Source organism: Pithys albifrons, chromosome 4, assembly GCF_047495875.1.
Source record: "Pithys albifrons albifrons isolate INPA30051 chromosome 4, PitAlb_v1, whole genome shotgun sequence".
In the NCBI taxonomy this organism is placed as follows: domain Eukaryota; kingdom Metazoa; phylum Chordata; class Aves; order Passeriformes; family Thamnophilidae; genus Pithys; species Pithys albifrons.
Genome location: NC_092461.1, coordinates 52642621 through 52662635, shown reverse-complemented (window position 1 = coordinate 52662635; position 20015 = coordinate 52642621). Strand labels below are relative to the sequence as shown.

Sequence of the window (20015 nt, the reverse complement as noted above, 5' to 3'; positions counted from 1 at the left end):
ATTAGAGTGGGGATCCCAAAATAACCTTATAAAAAACTCCTTAGGACAAGAAGGGGACCCCTAAAGCAAGCCTGCTGGAAATAGTCACGATCAGGCCTTCTCTTTTGATTAGAAGCCTGGCACAGGAGTACAGCTTTGTTCTGCTGAGATGGAGAGGAACTCTCTGAAGGACACAACAAACAAAGCTCTGGCTTTTATTTTAAGACAGTGTTGCTCTTTCTGCTGGTTCCTATCTTTCTGTAATAGCCTAGTGGCTGAAGCTTGTAACTGCAACACACTGATAGAATTGTCACCTTCATTTCACACTGCCTGTTTTTCCAGGCGAGTCCTGTTACTGTCTGCCTGCAGGTCAGCTGAGGTGAGAGCAATCCCTTACCCTGCATTGAAGTCTGGTCTCCAGCTAACATAGGAATCCACCCCTCCTGGGCTCTGAGGCAGCAGCTGGGATTCTGTAACCTTCTGTCTAGGGCACCTGCCTGGAAAAACAGAGTATTATACTGGATCTAACCATAAGGCTTCGTATATTTTTAAATTATCATATGAGTAATACATTACTTAGAATACATTCTCAGTTATTTATGGCTAGATTCGAGCTAACTCCTTTCCAGGCCACCAGGAAAGTATTTCCCTTGTTTTGAGAAGCACATTGTCTAGGGATGGGCAGACAAACCAAACTGAAGGTAAGAGGGTAGAACAAATACTGGTTTTGTTGTTTTAAAATATAAACTAAACACACAGTATAAAGCAAATAATAAATATTTATTTAGATGAGGTTACTTGAGATAATAAATCTATTTATCAACCAAGGAAAACAGTAACCTAACTTCATCTTTCTGCTACAGAAAAAAATAACAAATGCTTATATTTTTTCATCAAATACAAATTTCAAACACCAAAGGATACAGCTGGGTCTTACTTTTCAGCATTTAGGCAAGGCTAAACTTCAGGAAGGTGAATAGGAATGAGAAGGAAGTCACTTTTGTCTGGTATTCTTTCTAAACTTCCTTTTTTCAAGTGGAAGTGAGACATGATCTAATCCTGCAGCCCAACACATCTAACAGATTGGTTCAGAGTCTACTCTTGGTTCTAAATTGAAATTTCTAATTCTATCTTTCATAACTAGTTTTCACTTCAAAGTATACCTTTGTGCTAAGAAGATATTGGCAATTCTAGTAACTGAAACTGGTTGCTCTTCCTCATTGCTGAAGAAATTATTAGTCTTTTACATCCACATCACCTAGAAAGATCTCAACTCAAATTAACCACTGTTTCTAGGGACCACTTTTTGACTCCAGTGACCTCAAGTAAACACAAAAGGGCTGCAGCCAACTACCAGCCTCTGAAGTATCATACCTGATAAACTGAATCTGGGGTATCACTGTTCCAGCAGTATTAGGTAAATTATATTTTGTCTGTGGAAAAGTGTAAGCTATTCTCTTTATAGATAACTGCAGGCAGATTACCTTCCCAATTTTAATCTTCCTTACTTCCCCTGGAGTCTACTGAATCTTTTGCATGGCAGCAATTATAACTGCAAATTCTTTTGAAAATTACTGTAACAAAGAAATTTGAAAAATGCACATGGTGGAAAAGGATTCAGATCCTTCAGAGCCAAGATTCAACCTCCTGATATCCCAAAACTGCTTCCTCATAGCACAGACACTGATAATGCCATAACTATCATTCTTGTAGCTGGCCTAAAAATTATTTTGCAACAACATTTTACTACAGAATTTACTTTGCTTCATCAAGTTGTCAGCATGCTGTATTTCCCAAACTGGATATAGACCCTGAAAAACCAACGCAGGTGAAGAGTGCAAACTATTGCACAACTATTACCAAATGCAAAAAATGCATTTAATTATCTGCTAATCAGATGAATATCAACATATAAGACGGTGCAAAGAAGTCCTTAGGGGCAAAAGGCAACAGATTCAAGCTGAATAAGGAAAATTCTGATTAACTACAAGTTAAAATCTTCACAATGAAAGTGGTGAAGCACTGGAACTGTAGCCCAGGCAGTCTGGAGCACCTCAGTCCTCAGAGACATCCAAAACAGGACTGGACAAAGCCCTGAACAACCTGACCTAGCTTTGAAGGTGTCCCTGCTTTGAGCAGGTCCTGTTTGACCTCAATTACTCTATGATTCTAGGAAGCTGGATTTGAACTGTTGAATGACTCAGACCCATTGCTTCATTTCAGAAAGCAACTGAGAGTGAAGATACAAAGGGTCTCTTGGGAAGATAAAATAAATTAAACTATCCCTGAGTCTCACTGTGATAGCAGAATACCCACTGAAAGCAATTGTCTCTGATTCCCCATTGGACTTGCCTTTAGAAAGGCCATGGGAGAGAGATCAATCATGCTGATTTACTCTAAAGTTGATACTCTTAAGAGATGTTTTTTTAAAAATCACCATTAGCAGGGCCCTTTGTAAAATTTCAGAAACATTCACTGTACTTGGGAACCCAGCTGTGATGAGGGAGGATGAATGTCACCCCCACAGCAAATACTCCCTCAGAGGGCTGCAGAACACTTGAATGTAGAACCAAACCCTCCCTTTGAAGCAAACTGAAGGCCCAGGCCACGCTGTTTGCAGGTACTCCAGCTGCTCTGAACTCTACCAACACATTTGTCACGTAATGCTCCTGATTTCTGCTAAAAATAAATTACTGCTCTGTGAAACATCAGACTTAGTTGCTGTCATTGCTTCTGTAATGCTCTCAGGAAAGGAAAGAAGACAGTTTAGGCTTGTCCTATTCTTCCTGTTTATTCACTACATGCTTCTCCGGGGACACCCCCTTGTCGCGGGGGAGAAGCTTGCGTGCCCTCATGAGGTTGAGAGCTATGCTGGAGGTGGTTTGTGCCGCCAGTAGGGTCTCCCATGCCAGACAGGTCTCAGCTGAAGGGTCAGACAAAGTGTGTCCACGGGCAGGATGGGCTCGCTAGCCCATGTCTGGCAACCATCCTAGGAGAAGGACAACTCCAACCCCAAACCCGGGCAGATGGAGCTCGTTTAGCCCTGTAAGGCCATCCATCTAAGAGAAGGATACTCTAACCAAACCTACGTCCTGAGGTATTTGCTGTCACCGTCCAAGCTCGCTGGGCCATGGCAGATGAACCTTAGGAGTAAAGGGTGGGGCCAGTTCTGCGCACGCTGTGCCTCACCTAAAAAATCCATTGCGCAGGCTCAAAGGGTTTACCCACATTGCAAAGCCCTGTAGCGACAGGTGAGGGTCATAATGGCAGGTGATAGGAAGCAGCTGGAAGCCGCAGACCCAACCCTGCATGCAGGCGGTTCAGGATATGGGTCATTAGAGACTTGACCCCGGAGATGACAGTCTCTTGCAGCAGCATCCTGAATGACCAAGCAGCCTTTTCTAGGGACAGCACTGCTTGCTCCACACAGAGAGGGGCCTAGCAAAGGTGGCCTAAACAAAGCTCATCTCCACACCCGGTTGGATTACCGCGGCCAACCGGCATCTTCCATGCGGTCAAACAAAAACAAAGAGATTTCAAAGGCATACACCTGCCTGCAAAGGTGTGCTCAAACTAACACTCGCATATTGGAACATCAGAACCATGCTTGATACTGGGGATAGTGGACGTCCTGAGCGTCGTTCTGCTCTAATTGCCCACGAACTGTCACGGCTCAACATTGACATTGCTGCTCTCAGTGAAGTTTGTCTTCATGATCAAGGCAGCCTTAAAGAACATGGTGCTGGCTACACACTCTACTGGTCAGGCAAACCCAAAACCGAAAGACACCTTTCAGGAGTTGGCTTCATGATTAAAAACTCCATTGCCTCCAAACTTGAAAATCTGCCGACAGGTCATTCCGATCGCATTATGTCCTTACGCCTCCCTCTACACAAGCAACATGTTGTCCTCTTTAGCGTATATGCCCCAACTCTCCAAGCTGACCCAGCGGAAAAAGACAAATTCTATACAGACCTGCGCCGCCTCACCCAAAATGTTCCTGCAGATGATAAGATCATAATCCTTGGTGACTTCAACGCCAGAGTAGGTAAGAATTCTGAAGCCTGGAAAGGAGTCCTGGGCAAGCATGGCGTTGGAAACTGCAACGATAACGGACGCCTCCTGCTAGCGTTTTGCGCAGAACGGCAGCTCACCATCACCAACACTATCTTTCAACAGAAAGACAGCCTGAAGACAACCTGGATGCATCCTTGATCCAAGCACTGGCACCTCATTGACTATATCTTAGTACAACAGAGAAACGTCAGTGATGTCCGTCATACTCGAGTGATGCCGAGTGCAGAATGTCAAACAGACCACCACCTTGTGCGCTGCAAACTTAACCTCCACTTCAAGCCCAAACCTAAGAGAGGCGGCATTCCGAGAAGGAGGCTCCAAGTCAGCAATCTTCAAACAGCCACAGTGAGAGACAGCTTCCAGGGAAACCTTCAAACTAGACTTAAAGTTAATCCCATAGATCCCTCTCCCGAAGCGCTTTGGCAACATATTAAAAGTTGCATCCTGCAGTGCTCTGAAGAGTCCCTAGGGTTCTCCTCCAAGAAAAACAAAGACTGGTTTGATGAGAACAATCAAGAGACTCAGGAATTGCTGAAGAAGAAGAGAACTGCTCACCAAGCACACCTTGCTCAGCCATCTTGCCATATAAAAAAAGCCACCTTTTGTCTTGCATGCAGTAAGCTCCAACAGAAACTTCGAGGCATCCAGAACAAATGGTGGCTCGACCCAGCAGAAAAGACACAACTATGCGCAGATTTGGGTGACCAAAGAGGATTCTATGAGGCCCTGAAAGCAGTGTACGGACCCACACACCAGGTTCAAAGCCCCCTACTCAGTGCAGATGGTCAACTGCTTCTGACAGATAAAACCTCCATCCTGAACCGATGGTCTGAGCACTTTCAGACTCTCTTCAGTGCCAACCGTGTAGTCCAAGGCTCAGCAATTCAGCACATTACACAACAACCGGTGAAACATGAATTGGATGCAGCCCCTACTATGGGAGAGATACTCAAGGCCATACAAGAGGTGAAAACTGGCAAGGCAGCTGGGGTTGATGGAATTCCACCTGAAATCTGGAAGCATGGAGGTCAAGCACTCCATGCCAAATTCCACGAACTTGTTGTGCGTTGCTGGGAACAAGGGGAACTACCATCAGATCTCCGTGATGCAGTCATCATCACCCTGTACAAGAAGAAAGGAGAAAAATCAGACTGCTCAAATTACCGAGGTATTACTTTGCTCTCCATTGCTGGTAAAATCCTTGCAAGAATACTTCTGAACAGATTAGTACCCACTATTGCAGAAGATCTTCTACCTGAAAGCCAGTGTGGTTTCAGAGCCAATAGGAGCACCACAGACATGGTGTTTGTTCTCAGACAACTGCAAGAGAAGTGTAGGGAACAGAACAAAGGTCTCTATGTAACCTTCGTTGACCTCACCAAAGCTTTCAACACTGTGAGCAGAAAAGGCCTGTGGCAGATCTTGGAATGTTTAGGATGTCCCCCCAAGTTCCTCAAAATGATCATCCTGCTACATGAGGATCAGCATGGACAAGTCAGATATCGCGATGCACTCTCTGAGCCCTTTCCAATAACTAATGGTGTGAAACAAGGTTGCGTTCTTGCACCAACTCTATTCACAATCTTCTTCAGCATGATGCTCCAAAGAGCCACAGCAGACCTCGATGAAGAAAACGGCATCTACATCCGATATCGTACCGATGGAAGCCTATTCAACCTAAGGCGACTGAAGGCCCACACCAAGACCCTGAATCACCTTGTCCGTGAACTGCTCTTTGCTGATGATGCCGCCCTCGTTGCTCACACAGAAGCAGCTCTGCAGTGCTTAACATCCTACTTTGCAGAGGCTGCTGAGTTTTTTGGGCTGGAAGTCAACCTGAGGAAGACGGAAGTTCTCTACCAACCTGCACCTCAAGAAGTCTTCCATCATCCTCACATCACCATAGGCAATTCAGAGCTTAAGTCAGTCCAGCAGTTCTCCTGTCTGGGAAGTATCATTTCCTCAGACGGTAAGATCGACAAAGAAATAGACAACAGGCTAGCAAAGGCATACATAGCCTTCGGAAAACTCCATAAAAGAGTCTGGTCCAATAAACACCTGAAGAAAAGTACAAAGATCAGTGTCTACAGAGCCATTGTACTGTCTACTCTTTTATATGGGTCTGAATCCTGGGTCATCTACCACCACCACCTGCGGCTTCTCGAACGCTTCCATCAGCGCTGCCTCCGTTCAATCCTAAACATCCACTGGGCTGATTACGTGACCAATGTGTCTGTTCTTGAACAGGCAGGGATCAGCAGTATCGAGGCCATGCGGATGAGAACGCAGCTGCGCTGGGCAGGGCACGTCTCCAGGATGGAGGATCACCGCCTTCCGAAGATTGTGCTCTATGGTGAACTCGCCACCGGCTGCCGCAAGAGAGGAGCCCCGAAGAAGAGATACAAGGACTGCCTGAAACAACACCTCAGCCTTGGCCATATTGACTGCCACCAATGGTCCACTCTGGCCTCCAATCGGGATTCATGGAGACACACCGTTCACGACGCTGCTGCTTCCTTTGAGAATGCACGGAGAGTCAGTCTGGAGGAGAAAAGACAACGCAGAAAGAACCGTTCCTTGCCAATGTCACCTAGGGAGACGTTCTGCTGTGCCTTTTGTGACTGGACCTGCCTATCCCATATCGGCCTTTTTAGCCACCAGCACGCTTGCAGCAAGCGTGGGTAGTGCCCTTCTCAAATCTTCGTTCGCGAAGCCTAGCCATGATTCACTACATGGCATGTTTTTCTCCCTTATTTCCCCCCTTGCTAGGCTTTTCTTTATGCTTTTAAAACCTGTGTGACTCCTCTGTCTCTTTCCTGCTCCAGGTTGATATGGCAGCATGCCAAGTAGAAGTGTTTGATCTGTGCATTCAGGTTTGAGACAGGTTTTATGAGCAACTGCTCTTTTCAATAAGCACAGAAGCAAAATAGAATTTCTGAAACACTGCGTACAAAGATACTGTAAGAATGTTAAGGAGTCACAGGACATCAAAACAAGTGAAGTATTATGCTGTGCTTCTGAGTAAAATGAATCAATAGAACCGAATAAATAAAATATTCGTAACATTAGGCACAAGAACCTATTTAAACTAGAAGGTTATTACAAACACTTGATTTCAACTGAAAATGGGTTTTTACTCTATAATGGAGTTTCTCTGGAAATGTGTTTCTCTGGAAATACATGTTAGGGCAACTACCTATCACTTGAGCTGCAGTGATAATGCAGAGCTGCCTGTTGGTTCTGCAGCACAGAATCACCCACTGCCAGCAACAGGCACAGGGGACAAGAACTGATGTCTTGTCATAAGCAGTTGAAAATCCTTTCATCCAAGGAAACAGGGAGACTTTGCATACCTTGAAACAGTTACAAGTGATTGCTTCTCCATCGATCTCTGATGCAAAATGTGGAACATCAGATTTTTATGAATTAAAATAATTTTCTTTAGAATCAGCAAAAATGGACTGTTGCCCAAAGTGCACAAAAAGGTTTTGGCAGCAGCAAGATGAAGACAAGGAAAACCTATCTTTCCAGTTAGATTGCAACATCCAGCTTCTGGAAGACCAGCAAACTTGCATCAGCTTGAGCAGCAAATGATCACCCAAGTTTTAGTATGCTGCTAAAGCCAAATTCTCTTCTCATTCAGTATTTTAAAATTCAGATTTTTGCCTTTTGTTCAGAGATACATGGTATCAATAGGATACTGTAAGAGAGGGAGCCACAACTTCCAAAACAATCTCTAACAGTAGCTCTTCTTCTGGCCCTACCAAGGAAGCAGGAAGAGAAAGGGATAAATAAATTAATAAACAGAAAGCTATAACGTACCCTTCTGATTTCACAGCAAATTATGCAGAATCAAATTACTGGGCACAAGATGTTCTGAAGACCAGAAGTACTAAATGCTAACTACTGTGTGATTTTTTTTTCTCAGTAGGCAACTCTATAGAGCAACAATCTCTGCAGAAATCATACATGGATCCACCCTACAAACTCTGTAGTAACAGTCAGGAATATGAGATGATGAGTGACAACTTCATCCCAATTCATTTCTGTATATCCACTCATACAACTATCACTCAAATTCACTCAGGCAGAGGTCTCTCTTCCCACAGCCTTCTACCTTCTGACAGGGTAAGAAGCTGCCTTCATTCTGCCACAGTACGTAGTCTGTAAGAGCATTTCTAAAGATGGGGGCTTTCCAGTCACTCTTTCAGCAAGAAGAAAATTACATAAAGGGTTGTTGTTTCAGCTCATTCTGTCAATCTATTTCTAACCATGTGATGCCATTAAAAAGGAACGCAAATTATTCATCTTCCATGCCGTTTAATGAAGTCTTTAATGTAAAACAGCGTCTGTCAAATGCCTGTTTTTGTTTTTAATTCTAAAATAAACCTCAAAGAGAAGATGATGGTGTACCACTCTGGATAAACAAACGTCTCAAAAGTCAGCAGAACAACAATAAATGAACATTTTAATAGGCTGTGTTTTTTGCAACTACTCCCGTGGAAGACTTGCATTTTTAAGGATGGCATAATTTTATCTTTCTAGCTGGTTTTCACACAGAAGATCACAGGGCAGTACTTTCTATACTCTTACATCTCAAGTAGAGCTCAGGAAGTGCAGATTTTCCTTTGTTTCCTCTACTGGTTTCTGTATACAGCAGTACACATCCTACCAGCTGGGTAAAGATGCAAGTATAGTCAAAAATCTGTCTTGCTACAGCTCCTAAGGGAATGCTAATTGCAACACCCTGAGGCTCGATGAACATATGCTGCCAACAACACACAGTGAAGTGGGCATCCCAGCCACCCTGAAAATAGAAAGGCATGAGAGCACAGGCATCTATAAACAGAGAAAGAGATCATCAAGGAAATCAAAACACTGTTGCATCTATCTACTTTCCATATTCAGAAATTCACATGAAGAATAAGGCTGGATCAGAGTATCTCATAACCATGTCCAAACCTGAGTGTTGCCCTACAGATGGGTAAGGCGACATGGCTGTAACTAACAGAGAGAGAGGCAGAAGGGGAGGGACAGGCAGGGGGCGAGGGACAGGCAGGAGGGGAGGGGAGGAAATAGGAGGGGAAGGGAGGGACAGGCCGGAGGGGAGGGGAGAGGAAGGGAGAGGAGGAACAGGCAGGAGAGGAGGGACAGGCAGGAGGGGAGGTCCAGGCAGGAAGGGCAAGCCGCTGCTCCTGCCGCCCTGGGAGGACTGACAAGCGCTGCTCTCCTGGGGAGGAGCTGCTCCTCCTGGGTAAGCGCTGCCCTCCAAGCAGTCGGTGCTGGCGGCATCCGGGGTGGGTGTCTGCGGGCACAGCGGGACTTGGTCGCCGGCATTCCCCGCAGCCTGCTTTGCCCAGGGGAATTCTGGTGTAGGCAAAACACCGCGGGGCAAACAAATCCCAGAAACCCCGTATGCTGCAGTCTCTGTGGCACCTCAAAGGGACTCAGCACAGGTTCCAGGGCAGCGACAACCCCCAGCCCCGCGTGCCCGCGCGCCCTCCCCTCACGCGCACACGGGGCGGGGCCGGGGGCGGACACTGCGCGCGCCCCCGCCGCGCTCGCGCCTTCCCGCCCCTGCTCCGTGCGCGCGCACGCAGCACCCCCCCCCGGCCCCTCCGGGCCTCACTCAGCCCCTGCATCACGTGATCGCCTTGCCCTCCCCGGCAGCCAATGGGCGGCGCGCCGCGCGCCCCGGGGCCCTTTATAAGACGCGGCGCGGCGGCCGCAGGCGTGTAGGCGGTGACTCCCGGTGCGTGCGAGGGGGCCAGCCCGTGCGGGGGTCGCGGTCCTTCCACCCGCCTCTCTCCCAGCGCCGCCCGCCTCCCTGTGCTGCCCGGGAAGGGCCAGGTCTGTGCCCGGGACGGGCGGAGGGAGGAGGAGGTGGTCGTGCCGGAGGCGGGCGGGCGGCTCGGGAGGGGCGGCCTTGTCGGGGCCCCGCAGCGCCTGAGCGGCCGGCGGTGTCCCCGCGTTGTCGGCGAGGGCGGGCCTGGCCCCTCGGAGCTCCGTAGGCAGAGACCGCGGGGCCCGGGGGGCTCGGTGCCCGGGCGGGCGGCGGGGACGGGCGGTCGCTGCGAAGCTGGCTCGGTCCCATCGCTGGGCGCCGCAGAAGGGCTGTGTGTGCGTGTCTCCTCCTGTCTGCCGTCCCACCTCCGTGCCGGAGCTCTCCGTCTTCTCTAACAAACTCTCTGCCCTGCTTCTCCCCCGCCCCCCGGGCTTCTGCTTTGTGGATGTTGGCGGCTTCATGTTGTGACAGGAGAATGTGTGTGTGTCCTGGGCCCAGGCGGATCGGTATGTATCTCCCCGCGCGGAGCGGCGGCTCGGGGGCTGGAGGGGACCGGGAAGGGGCGGCTGGGCTGGACCGGACCGGGCTGGGCTGGGCCGTGTCCGAGGGCCGAGGCCTGAGGGAGCATTAACGCTGCTGCTTGTGAATGCTGCTGGTGAATGCTTCTGGTTCCTCCCCTCCAACAGGCGCCTTCGGGTCTGTCACGTGTAGGAAAGGCACCCGGGGAAGTGTTACTACCTGAAGCCATGGGTGTTTGGCACAGTGTTTGGGAGGAATGTCTGTGCTGTGTCAGGTGGCCTTAATAGTCAGTCTGGCTATAACCCCTAAACGAAGGGATAATATTTCTGTTTTTTTAGTGTAGTGCTACAAACCCCATGAATTGACCAACTGCCTCATTATTGGCTGTATTATATTTGCAGCTTGAAAAGTAGCATTTTTACCCTGTTCTGGGCTTGGAGAGATATTTACACTGCATTAGTTTTAATCTCTTGGCAAATCTTGATTGAACTTAAAATTTGTACTTCATCTCGTTTCCTTCTCTGCCATCTTTTGATCAACCATAATGAACTTGAGATCTTAAAGTAATTAAAGGCTAGGTGGAGTGTCTAGTTATATTTGGGGCATCTGTGTTGGCATAAATGGGAGCCAGTTCAGGCTGGGAAACATGCAATTTTGCATTGACTTATTCAAGTAGGATTTATTAAATCTGGTGTGCAAAACAGACTGATCTCTTAAGCTGACATAGATCTACTGTAAGTGATACAGCCTGTGGAAGTTTTGAGGCTGACTCTACTACTTCCTCTTGGATTTCATGTAATATTTAATAAACTAATGATTAAAAATCAGTGAAATATTCTCTGGTGGCACTGCAGAGCCGTTACAACAGCTGTACATTGGTATTTTTGCTTTATCATGGACTATCAAGAAAACTCAGAACAGTTGTGGCACCACTGAGGGTCAGCACTGAACACAAATGCTGAGTGGTCAGGAGAACTTGGTTCAGTGGGAGGCTGGTGCTGAAAGCAAGGTGATGCTGTAGGCCAGCCACATCCACAGAACCTTAAGGTTACCATTCTATAAGCAAAATTGTTGCTTTTAAAGGTCACATGAAGAAATGCACTTAACTGTTACCAAAACAGCTCCCTTATAATTAGAAAGCAGTGAATAGAATTTATAATCTATATTTGGACTTGCAGTCTACTGCTGTCATGCTGTGTGCATGTGAAGCCTGGACTGGCAAAAAAGACTTTGAGAAGCAAATAGGTAAGATAAACTTAGTATTCATCTGGAAGTTTGAGCCACTGTGCTGCTGCTGAGCATCTGGACTATAACCAGAACTCTTCCTGATAGATGCACAACAGAAAACTGATCAGTTCAGTCTTCCTAGCTGTGAGTGGGAGACTAGGAAAGGTCAATGGACAAGAGTTTTTGTCAGTGTAAATCAAGAGCAACAGTCACTCATTAAGACTGGGAAGCCAGTGGAATAATAGCAACATGAATTCTGCTTTGCTTTCAGCAGTTACAGAGAAATGGAGTCCACTCCAGGTTGCGTAAGGAGAACAAGGAAGCTTAGAGGGAAGCATGTCAGTTACTTCCCTCTACTGAAGCAGAGAATGGGGTGAAGCTTCATATGTCTCTAGATACTTCTCAGCTGGTCTGGTTGACCAGAATCCTGTGGCTGAATTTATGGAAAGCTCAGGGAATAGAGAGCAGAATGGAATTCTGCTTGTATTGCATGATCCTTTACATTAAGTATTTGGACTTGCTGCATATTCCATAGCAGTTGTCTAGTCTGAAATACAGGTGCGCCTGCTTGGCTTAAAAAAGTCAATTTGGTGACCTTGCATAACACAGACCATTTTTTCAGTAAAACAGTTAAATCTGAGTTGCAATGGTGCTGATAGATAGTACTTATAACTGCAGTAAGCCTTCTAATGGTCTTTTCTAAGAAAAAGCTTTTATGATGGAACTTGATGATAAAAGTTAGAGCAAATTGGTTTCCCCTTAACTGTGTGTGCTTCACACAAGGCACAGTTCCGTTCCATTTCCACTTTGGAATTGTTTCCTCAAGTATGACATTGTAAAAGACTTCTTGATAATGAGGCATAGAGAATAAGACTTTTAAGAGGTACTCACTCTAATGTGATTTGGTATGTAAATGGGGACAAGGAAAAGTATGTTAGAATAATCTTTCTTCAGGGGAATGAAAAATAAAGATGTGGCAAATAGAGTTTTTTATGTAATAGTTTTGCACTGAACTAGCATTGGCCTATTGTGCAGGGCTCTAGTCGTGGAAGCAAACACAGTTTACATGTAGTTCTTCAACTGAGTGGCTTCGTAAAGTGTCATATAATCCTCAAATTTACTGGAGTAGATGAGCTGTTGGTAAGATGGGGTTGCATCAAGAATATCTGCTCTTTATGGCCTACTGCTTGTTTCTGTCTAAACAATGTTAATTTGAAACCCAGTTGCACATGATCCCAAAGTTGTTCTTGAGTCTTACTGTTAGATGCCTTGTCTTCTTTCGCCTTACAGAAAGGCAGTTTTCCTCCCTGTGTGCCACATCTGGGCCTGTCAGCTGTGAAATCGCCAGCAAAGCAAATTTCTATCCGACTGCTGTAGAAGGTGGCAATACTGTAGTGTGCTCCTTGCTAACTGTTGTCCTAAGTTGTTTGAAGTTTTGTCTGGGTGATGTTTCACTTCCTGCCTGCTATCTGAGTTAAAGCTAAAATATCTCTGCTGAACTGAAGTATGGTATAGTTTTTTTTGTTACAGCCCAACACAGTGTCCATAAGCAAACACCTCTTAATACCTTTCTTTGTCAAGTCTATGTAGCTATGAACTCCCTATACTAAGGAACTTGGCTAGGGGTTTTAAACATCTTAACACAGAATTCAGGGAGGGGAAAAAAAAAATCTGTTGGCTGTCCCCCTAAGTGTAGTGTTCTCTTGTCTTTCAGCAATTCCAGTTCGGAGCTCCAGGCTACCTTTGTTGTCTGATGCCATGCCAGCACCAGCTCATCTGTTCCCATTGATCCGTAACTGTGAGATTAGCAGAATCGGCAGTACTGCCTGTTACTGCCACCACAAACATCGGTGTTGTTTATCATCTCATTTTGCTCACAGTCACTTCAGATATGCACCACAGAAGAAATTTGCGGCACTTTATAGGCCAAAGGAGAACTTTAATCACTTTATTCACACAAGGGATCATGCTTCTGCATCACAGAGGTTTTACCTCACTCCTCCACAGGTCAACAGCATTCTGAAGGCAAACGAGTACAGTTTCAAAGTCCCGGAATTTGATGGTAAAAATGTAAGTTCTGTTCTTGGCTTCGATAGCAACCAGTTGCCTGCCAATGCTCCAATAGAGGACCGGAGGAGTGCTGCCACTTGCTTACAGACAAGGGGGATGCTTCTGGGTGTGTTTGATGGCCATGCAGGCTGTGCTTGTGCTCAAGCAGTTAGTGAAAGACTGTTTTACTACATTGCTGTCTCTTTGTTACCTCATGAGACTTTACTTGAAATAGAAAATGCTGTGGAAAGTGGCAGAGCTCTGTTGCCCATTTTACAGTGGCACAAACATCCCAATGATTATTTTAGCAAAGAAGCTTCCAAGCTTTACTTCAACAGTCTAAGAACTTACTGGCAGGAGCTGATTGATCTCAACAGTGGAGAGACTACTGATGTGAGAGAAGCTCTAATTAATGCTTTTAAGAGGCTTGATAATGATATTTCTTTGGAAGCTCAAGTTGGAGATCCAAATTCCTTTCTCAACTACCTAGTACTGCGAGTAGCATTTTCTGGTGCAACTGCCTGTGTGGCCCATGTGGATGGTGTTGACCTGCACATTGCAAACACAGGTGACAGCAGAGCAATGCTTGGGGTTCAGGAAGAAGATGGATCTTGGTCTGCAGTTAATTTGTCCTATGACCACAATGCACAAAATGAACATGAAGTGGAACGTGTGAAAATGGAGCATCCAAAGTCCGAAGAGAAAACTCTTGTGAAACAAGATCGTCTCTTGGGTCTCCTGATGCCTTTCAGAGCTTTTGGGGATGTGAAGTTTAAATGGAGTATTGAACTGCAGAAGAGAGTAATAGAATCAGGCCCAGATCAGCTGAATGAAAATGAATATACAAAGTTTATTCCTCCCAACTATCACACTCCCCCATACCTCACAGCTGAACCAGAGGTCATACATCACAAATTACGGCCACAGGATAAGTTCCTGGTTTTGGCCACAGATGGGCTGTGGGAGACAATGCACAGACAAGATGTGGCTAGAATTGTAGGGGAGTACCTCACTGGTGTTCACCACGAACAGCCAATAGCTGTTGGTGGCTATAAGGTAACTTTGGGACAGATGCATGGTCTCTTAACAGAAAGGAGAGCGAGAATCTCTTCAGTATTTGAAGATCAGAATGCAGCAACTCACCTGATACGACATGCAGTGGGTAACAATGAGTTTGGAACTGTGGATCATGAGCGACTGTCCAAGATGCTTAGTCTTCCAGAAGAGCTGGCTCGAATGTATAGGGATGACATTACAATTATTGTGGTGCAGTTCAATTCACATGTTATAGGTGCATATCATAATGAGGAACTGTGAATTTTGTGTAGTGAACTACTTACCATAGTTGTAACAATGGCCAGTATGAGCAGCAAATTAAAAACATCCACCCAACAAATAACCGCCCTAAAAAAACTTAGGCAAACAAATTGTTTGCTTGCTAGATTCAGCATATCCATTGTTCCTGCCTTTCCCCAGAGCATTAAATACATGGGAAGTACTATTGACCCAATACAAAACTTGAAGAGGATGTCACAGCTTGTGAAAAGAGGCTTTTATAACAACTTTGCACTATTGATTTCATGAATGCTGCTAGAACAATGTCTTGAATTTGGCAGATTTGGATGAGGGAGGGAAGTAGGATGAAGAATTAACTGGGAGGAAAGTAGGATGAAGAATTAACTATCAAAGATCTGACTGTTCAAGAAACAAAATCTGTTTATAAAAATATTTGCAAATATCTACATCTTAAAGAAAAGATGAGTAAAAGTGTTGTTGAATTTTTTACAGGGCTAATACTTTCAATGTTTGTGTGAATATATAGTCTGTTTCTCCTAAGCAGAAAGTCACTTTAACCAAGTAAGTCTTCAGTGTTACAAAGTTGTCTCACTTTCATATGGACAGTATCATTCACATAAAGATATTTGTCTAAGTGTTGACTTTCAGTGCAGGTCTAAGCCATAATCAATACCTGAGATTGTTACAGCCTAATCATATCTTATGCACGGTATCTTCTAAGTGTCTTGTGCATTAACACTTGGCTGTGGGTTTCTGCAGAACTTGTAGGGCAATTACAGCATGCAGCAGAATACCAGATAACTTTGTGGAGGATTTCAGTTTGCAGTATAAAGAAACTTCCAGACTTTTCAAAAAGACAGTGTTATGGTTAAGGCTGTGTTTACTTTCCTAAAGGTTATGTCCTTCATGGACTCCACCCCTGTCTGATATTGCTTATCTAGTGCATACATTTTCACCTGAAAAGATTGAAATCATTGCTAACCTCTTTGTGGCTTTGTAATTTGCACTGACTTTCACTTTGTCTACATCAAATGGTCACATATCAGATGTCCCTCACTTGAACTCATGTTTGTAAGTTGGGTTAAAAACTACAAATTTAAAAAACTGAAGTATGGCTTGTAAATAGCATTTTAATTGGGAAACTAACTGGCACGCATGTGTATGTTCAGTGGCTATTTCTAGCAACTTCTTTCAGTTATGTGTTTCTGGGCAGCTGCTGTATGCATGTTCTTACTGTCCAGAATGCTGTCACAGAGCAATCTCTGAAATGGGTCTCTCTGGATTTTAATGGTTGAATTTGAACTTAAAATATTGGCTTTACTTGTCTGCCTAAAGTTGCTGGGCTTGTAATTGTAAAAAGTAGGGACTTAGAGCTAATTGGTCATCACTGTATCTATTTTAGGTATGTTGCGTTGTAAACAGATTTATTTTAACCTGCCCTTAGGTTAAAAACTCAAATGCTGGCTGAAATATGAGCCCTTGATGACTGAGAGAACACATGTAACTTGATTCCTGTGTTGTAGAGAACAATGATAGGTCAGTTTATTTCACTTTACCAAGGTGTTTCAGTTAAAATACCTCTCTAGCCTTCATCATAGCTTGTTAAATCAACACTTAATGAACCAAAATATGCTATGTTTCTAAAGTGGTATTTTCTACTACACATAAATCTCACCAATTAATGCTACTGTTGTATAGGGTACACTTACTGTAAACAACATATCTGTCTTATAGTAAACATTGGCTCCTCAAAGTCAGAAATGCTGTGTGTACTCAGTGGCCTGCAGCTCTAGAATATCTGTTTCTTTACCCAGCCTTAAGTATTATCATCAATATTGCTGTAAGGTTAATGATATCTAAGCTCACATTCAAGAGGTGTGCAATCCTTCTTTATTTGAAGGGAAGAGGGGAACTTTAAAATGCTTAGACAAGTACTGGCTGTTGACATTGCTTCTGTATGTCATGTTTTGGTGACTGTCCTTAACTAGGTCAATAGATTTTGTTCTAGCATTCAAATGGAGTATGTAATCTCAGCTGTTGTAGTATTTAACTTACTTTTTTACTGTTAAAGCTCTATTACATGTATTGATGTACTTGCCTTATGATTGTTGATATGGATTTGGTACAAGTCATAGCTAAAAGAAATGCACATTGGTCCCATGGATGCAACTCTATTGAGGAAAAGCTGCTTTTTGTAGTAAAGATGCATATGTATGGGGTCAGACATAATATTTATGTATTGGTTGGAGGCTTGCTCAGTATGTATGCACTGAACAGAAGCAGCATAACTGCCTGCTGAACAGGTGATCTGAACAAACATCTACTAACAGATTCCAATAAAATGATCAATTATGCAGAAATCTGTGTGTATTGTTGATGTAGAATTCTGCTGGACTGAGCTTATGAGCTGCTTATATTTCAAGACTTTGTTCCTTTGTCTCTGTTATGAATAGAGCAGATGGTTAAACAAAGTATAAATGGAAACAGACTGAGAATTGAACTTCTGAGCTCTTAAATGCCACTATGAGGCTTGAACCTTTGCTTTAGGCATGCTGGTGCTGCCTCCTCCAGGCAGCAGAACTCAAATCCTGCTATCAGTAACACTGCATGTCTCAGTTCCCAGCACCTCATGAATACCTTCAGGGGCAGCACTGATGATGATCATAGAGCTGTGTATAGAGAAATACAGCATTTCATAAACTATGTAAAATATGCGTGTGCAGATTACATTGGTGTAAGAATGAACTGATAGTGAACTGAAATGGAAACAGCTCTTCAGCCACAAGCTGCAGATGAGTTGCTTGCACTGTGTACCAGCATTGTTGCATTGCAAAAGTACAGTTGTTGTATATGTAAAGTACAGTTATTGTATATGCAAGGGGGATGCTGTGATTACTTTTCCAAATAAGGATTTCACAGCTGCAAATACATGGCTCAGCCAAGGAGGGTGGATGATGTGTCAACATGACTTCAAGTTCACCTTAATCTTTAAAACTGTTCTAGATGAATGTGTTAACAGAGTTGTTTAACAGTAATACTAGATAAGAGGAGTGGGAGATCTCCTGTTAGTATGTGCTTCCTACTTCAGGCTCTGTAACTCTTCCCTTGTGTTCAGAGTGGTACATGCATTGTGTTTTTCTTTGACGGTATCGTATAACTACTGATGTGATAACTTCTGTATTCAGTTCGCTATAGAATCTCTGAGGTTGGAAAAGACCTCTAAGGTCTTGGAGTCCAACTGTTAACCTGCCATGGCCATGCCCACCACTAAGTCATGTTCCAATGTCTGACCCTCCATTTGATGAACAGATTTTTCCTAATATCCCATCTAAACATCCCCTGGAGCAACTTGAGTCAGTTTCCTCTTGTCCTATCACTTAGGTGAGAGTCCAGTTTCTCTCCCAGGTACTACCTACAGCCTCCTTTCAGGTGGTTGTAGAGAGCAGTAAGATCCCTCCTGAACTGCCTTCTCTCCAGACTAATCAACTGCTCCTCCCTCAGCTGCTCCTTCAAAGACTTGTGCTCCAGTGTTTATGTGCCCTGTATTTGACTGAATTGGTGAGCACAGAACTTAATAGTTTCCCTTTCCACTTCCTCATTGTAAGGCAGAGTTTTGCATATAGCAGACTTGTAAAACACAAGGAGTGAGGTCTCAACATGAGATGCTGTTTGAAGTTAGTTTCTTAAACTTGCTTCTCTCTATTTGGAACAGTTCTGGAGTAAAGAGGTTGTCTGGTATTTTCTGATAAGTGCTCTGCAGAATGGTTAGGCTGCTCTGCTCTTCCTCCCAGAGGAAGCATATTCATAATGAGATTACCTGATGTAGAGGGATAATTCAGGTTTCTTGTTCTAAGCAGTTGTGATGACCTAAGCTCCCTGATGCAGAGTGTCCATCTAGTTTCATGACAAACATGTGCTGTCTGATTTGCACCAGTGACCACTGTGGCATAGACTGCTGAGCACTAAAGTGCTGCTGCATGGCAGTCCAAGAACTGTTCTAGCACAAGGCATTTTGGGGTGTCAAGGGAGTTGGCATCTTTCAGTTGAAATACTTGATCCTATGTAAGAAACTCCTGCAACTTCTGATTGTTGTTCAGTAATATATAAATAGAAACCTGTGGAGTTCGAAGATGTGGAGAGAACACATAAGTTCACTTTTCTTTTCTCCTGTCACAGCCACTTAGGTATTAAATATTATTAGTGTCTGGGTTTGAGGTATTTTAGCTGCTGTCTTGTAAAAGCTAAAACTTAAAACTAATTGCTGAGTTGCTCTTATCATGAGAAGTAGGTTCTTAGGAGATAGGAAAACAGAAATAGACCAAATAATGTAATTAGCCCTTTAAATGGGCAAACCAGTTTGAGTTTTTGTCCTCCTATTTGGCATCCCATCCACCTGAATACTGAAGTACAACTCATGTCAGTTGTACAGAGTGTGTTGCTTCTTACTGAAGCTCATGTACTCAAAAGCCTCCTTGACAGGTTTCAGGAGTAATAAATTGTCCACCCCACTGAAGTGGTGGCAAATCTAGGGTTGTATTTGCAATGCAATTAATAAGCTTGTTATACTGGTTATGCCTTCTGTTTTATTTGCTGCTCATATGTATTTTAATAATAAATTCCTGGATAGTGGGAAGGGATAATCCAACTTTCACAAGTGCAGTGGAAGTTGAGAGGAGCATTATGTGACAGAAACAAAAGCAATCTGAGATGGGTATGTGGTCTGTTCTTCAAGGTCTGACGGTAAAAAAATAAAAACCCCAAGCAACTTATCTCATGTATTGGTCAGTGTGTAAGTCTTCTGAAACTGCATTTATTGCAAGTGATCCACCTATTCAGTCATGAAGCTTTCCAGGATTACATAAAAAAACATAAGAAAATACAGGCACCATTCAGTAGGCTGTGATAACCAGGTACTTTTTTTTTTTTAAGAACTTAAAAGGAATAGACTAAAAATTTTCACCCCTGAAAAAATCAGGACGTCACAGTACAAGATTATTTTGAGGTTGTCCTCCCTATATTCTCTCATGTCTTTCTGTGTTGAAGGAGTAAAAAAGGGTAAAAAGAACAGCCAGTCTGTCTTGGA

General features: G+C 44.1%; 1 protein-coding gene across 4 annotated transcripts; it reads left to right on the top strand.

The window, feature by feature from the left end:
- The first annotated feature begins 9237 nt into the window (after positions 1-9237).
- On the top strand, positions 9238-19701 carry PDP1 (pyruvate dehydrogenase phosphatase catalytic subunit 1). 4 transcript variants are annotated; one of them, XM_071554173.1, is made up of 3 exons: positions 9759-9906; positions 10313-10347; positions 13302-19701. In XM_071554173.1, the coding sequence occupies exons 2-3, from the start codon at positions 10317-10319 to the stop codon at positions 14951-14953; spliced, it is 1683 nt and encodes a 560-aa protein (XP_071410274.1). In that variant the 5' UTR covers positions 9759-9906; positions 10313-10316; the 3' UTR covers positions 14954-19701. The 4 variants fall into 4 exon arrangements, with proteins under 4 accessions (XP_071410276.1, XP_071410274.1, XP_071410275.1 ...); XM_071554175.1 differs by lacking the exons at positions 9759-9906; positions 10313-10347 and adding an exon at positions 9238-9310; XM_071554174.1 differs by lacking the exon at positions 10313-10347 and having other exon boundaries at positions 9760-9906.
- The last annotated feature ends 314 nt before the right edge of the window (positions 19702-20015 follow it).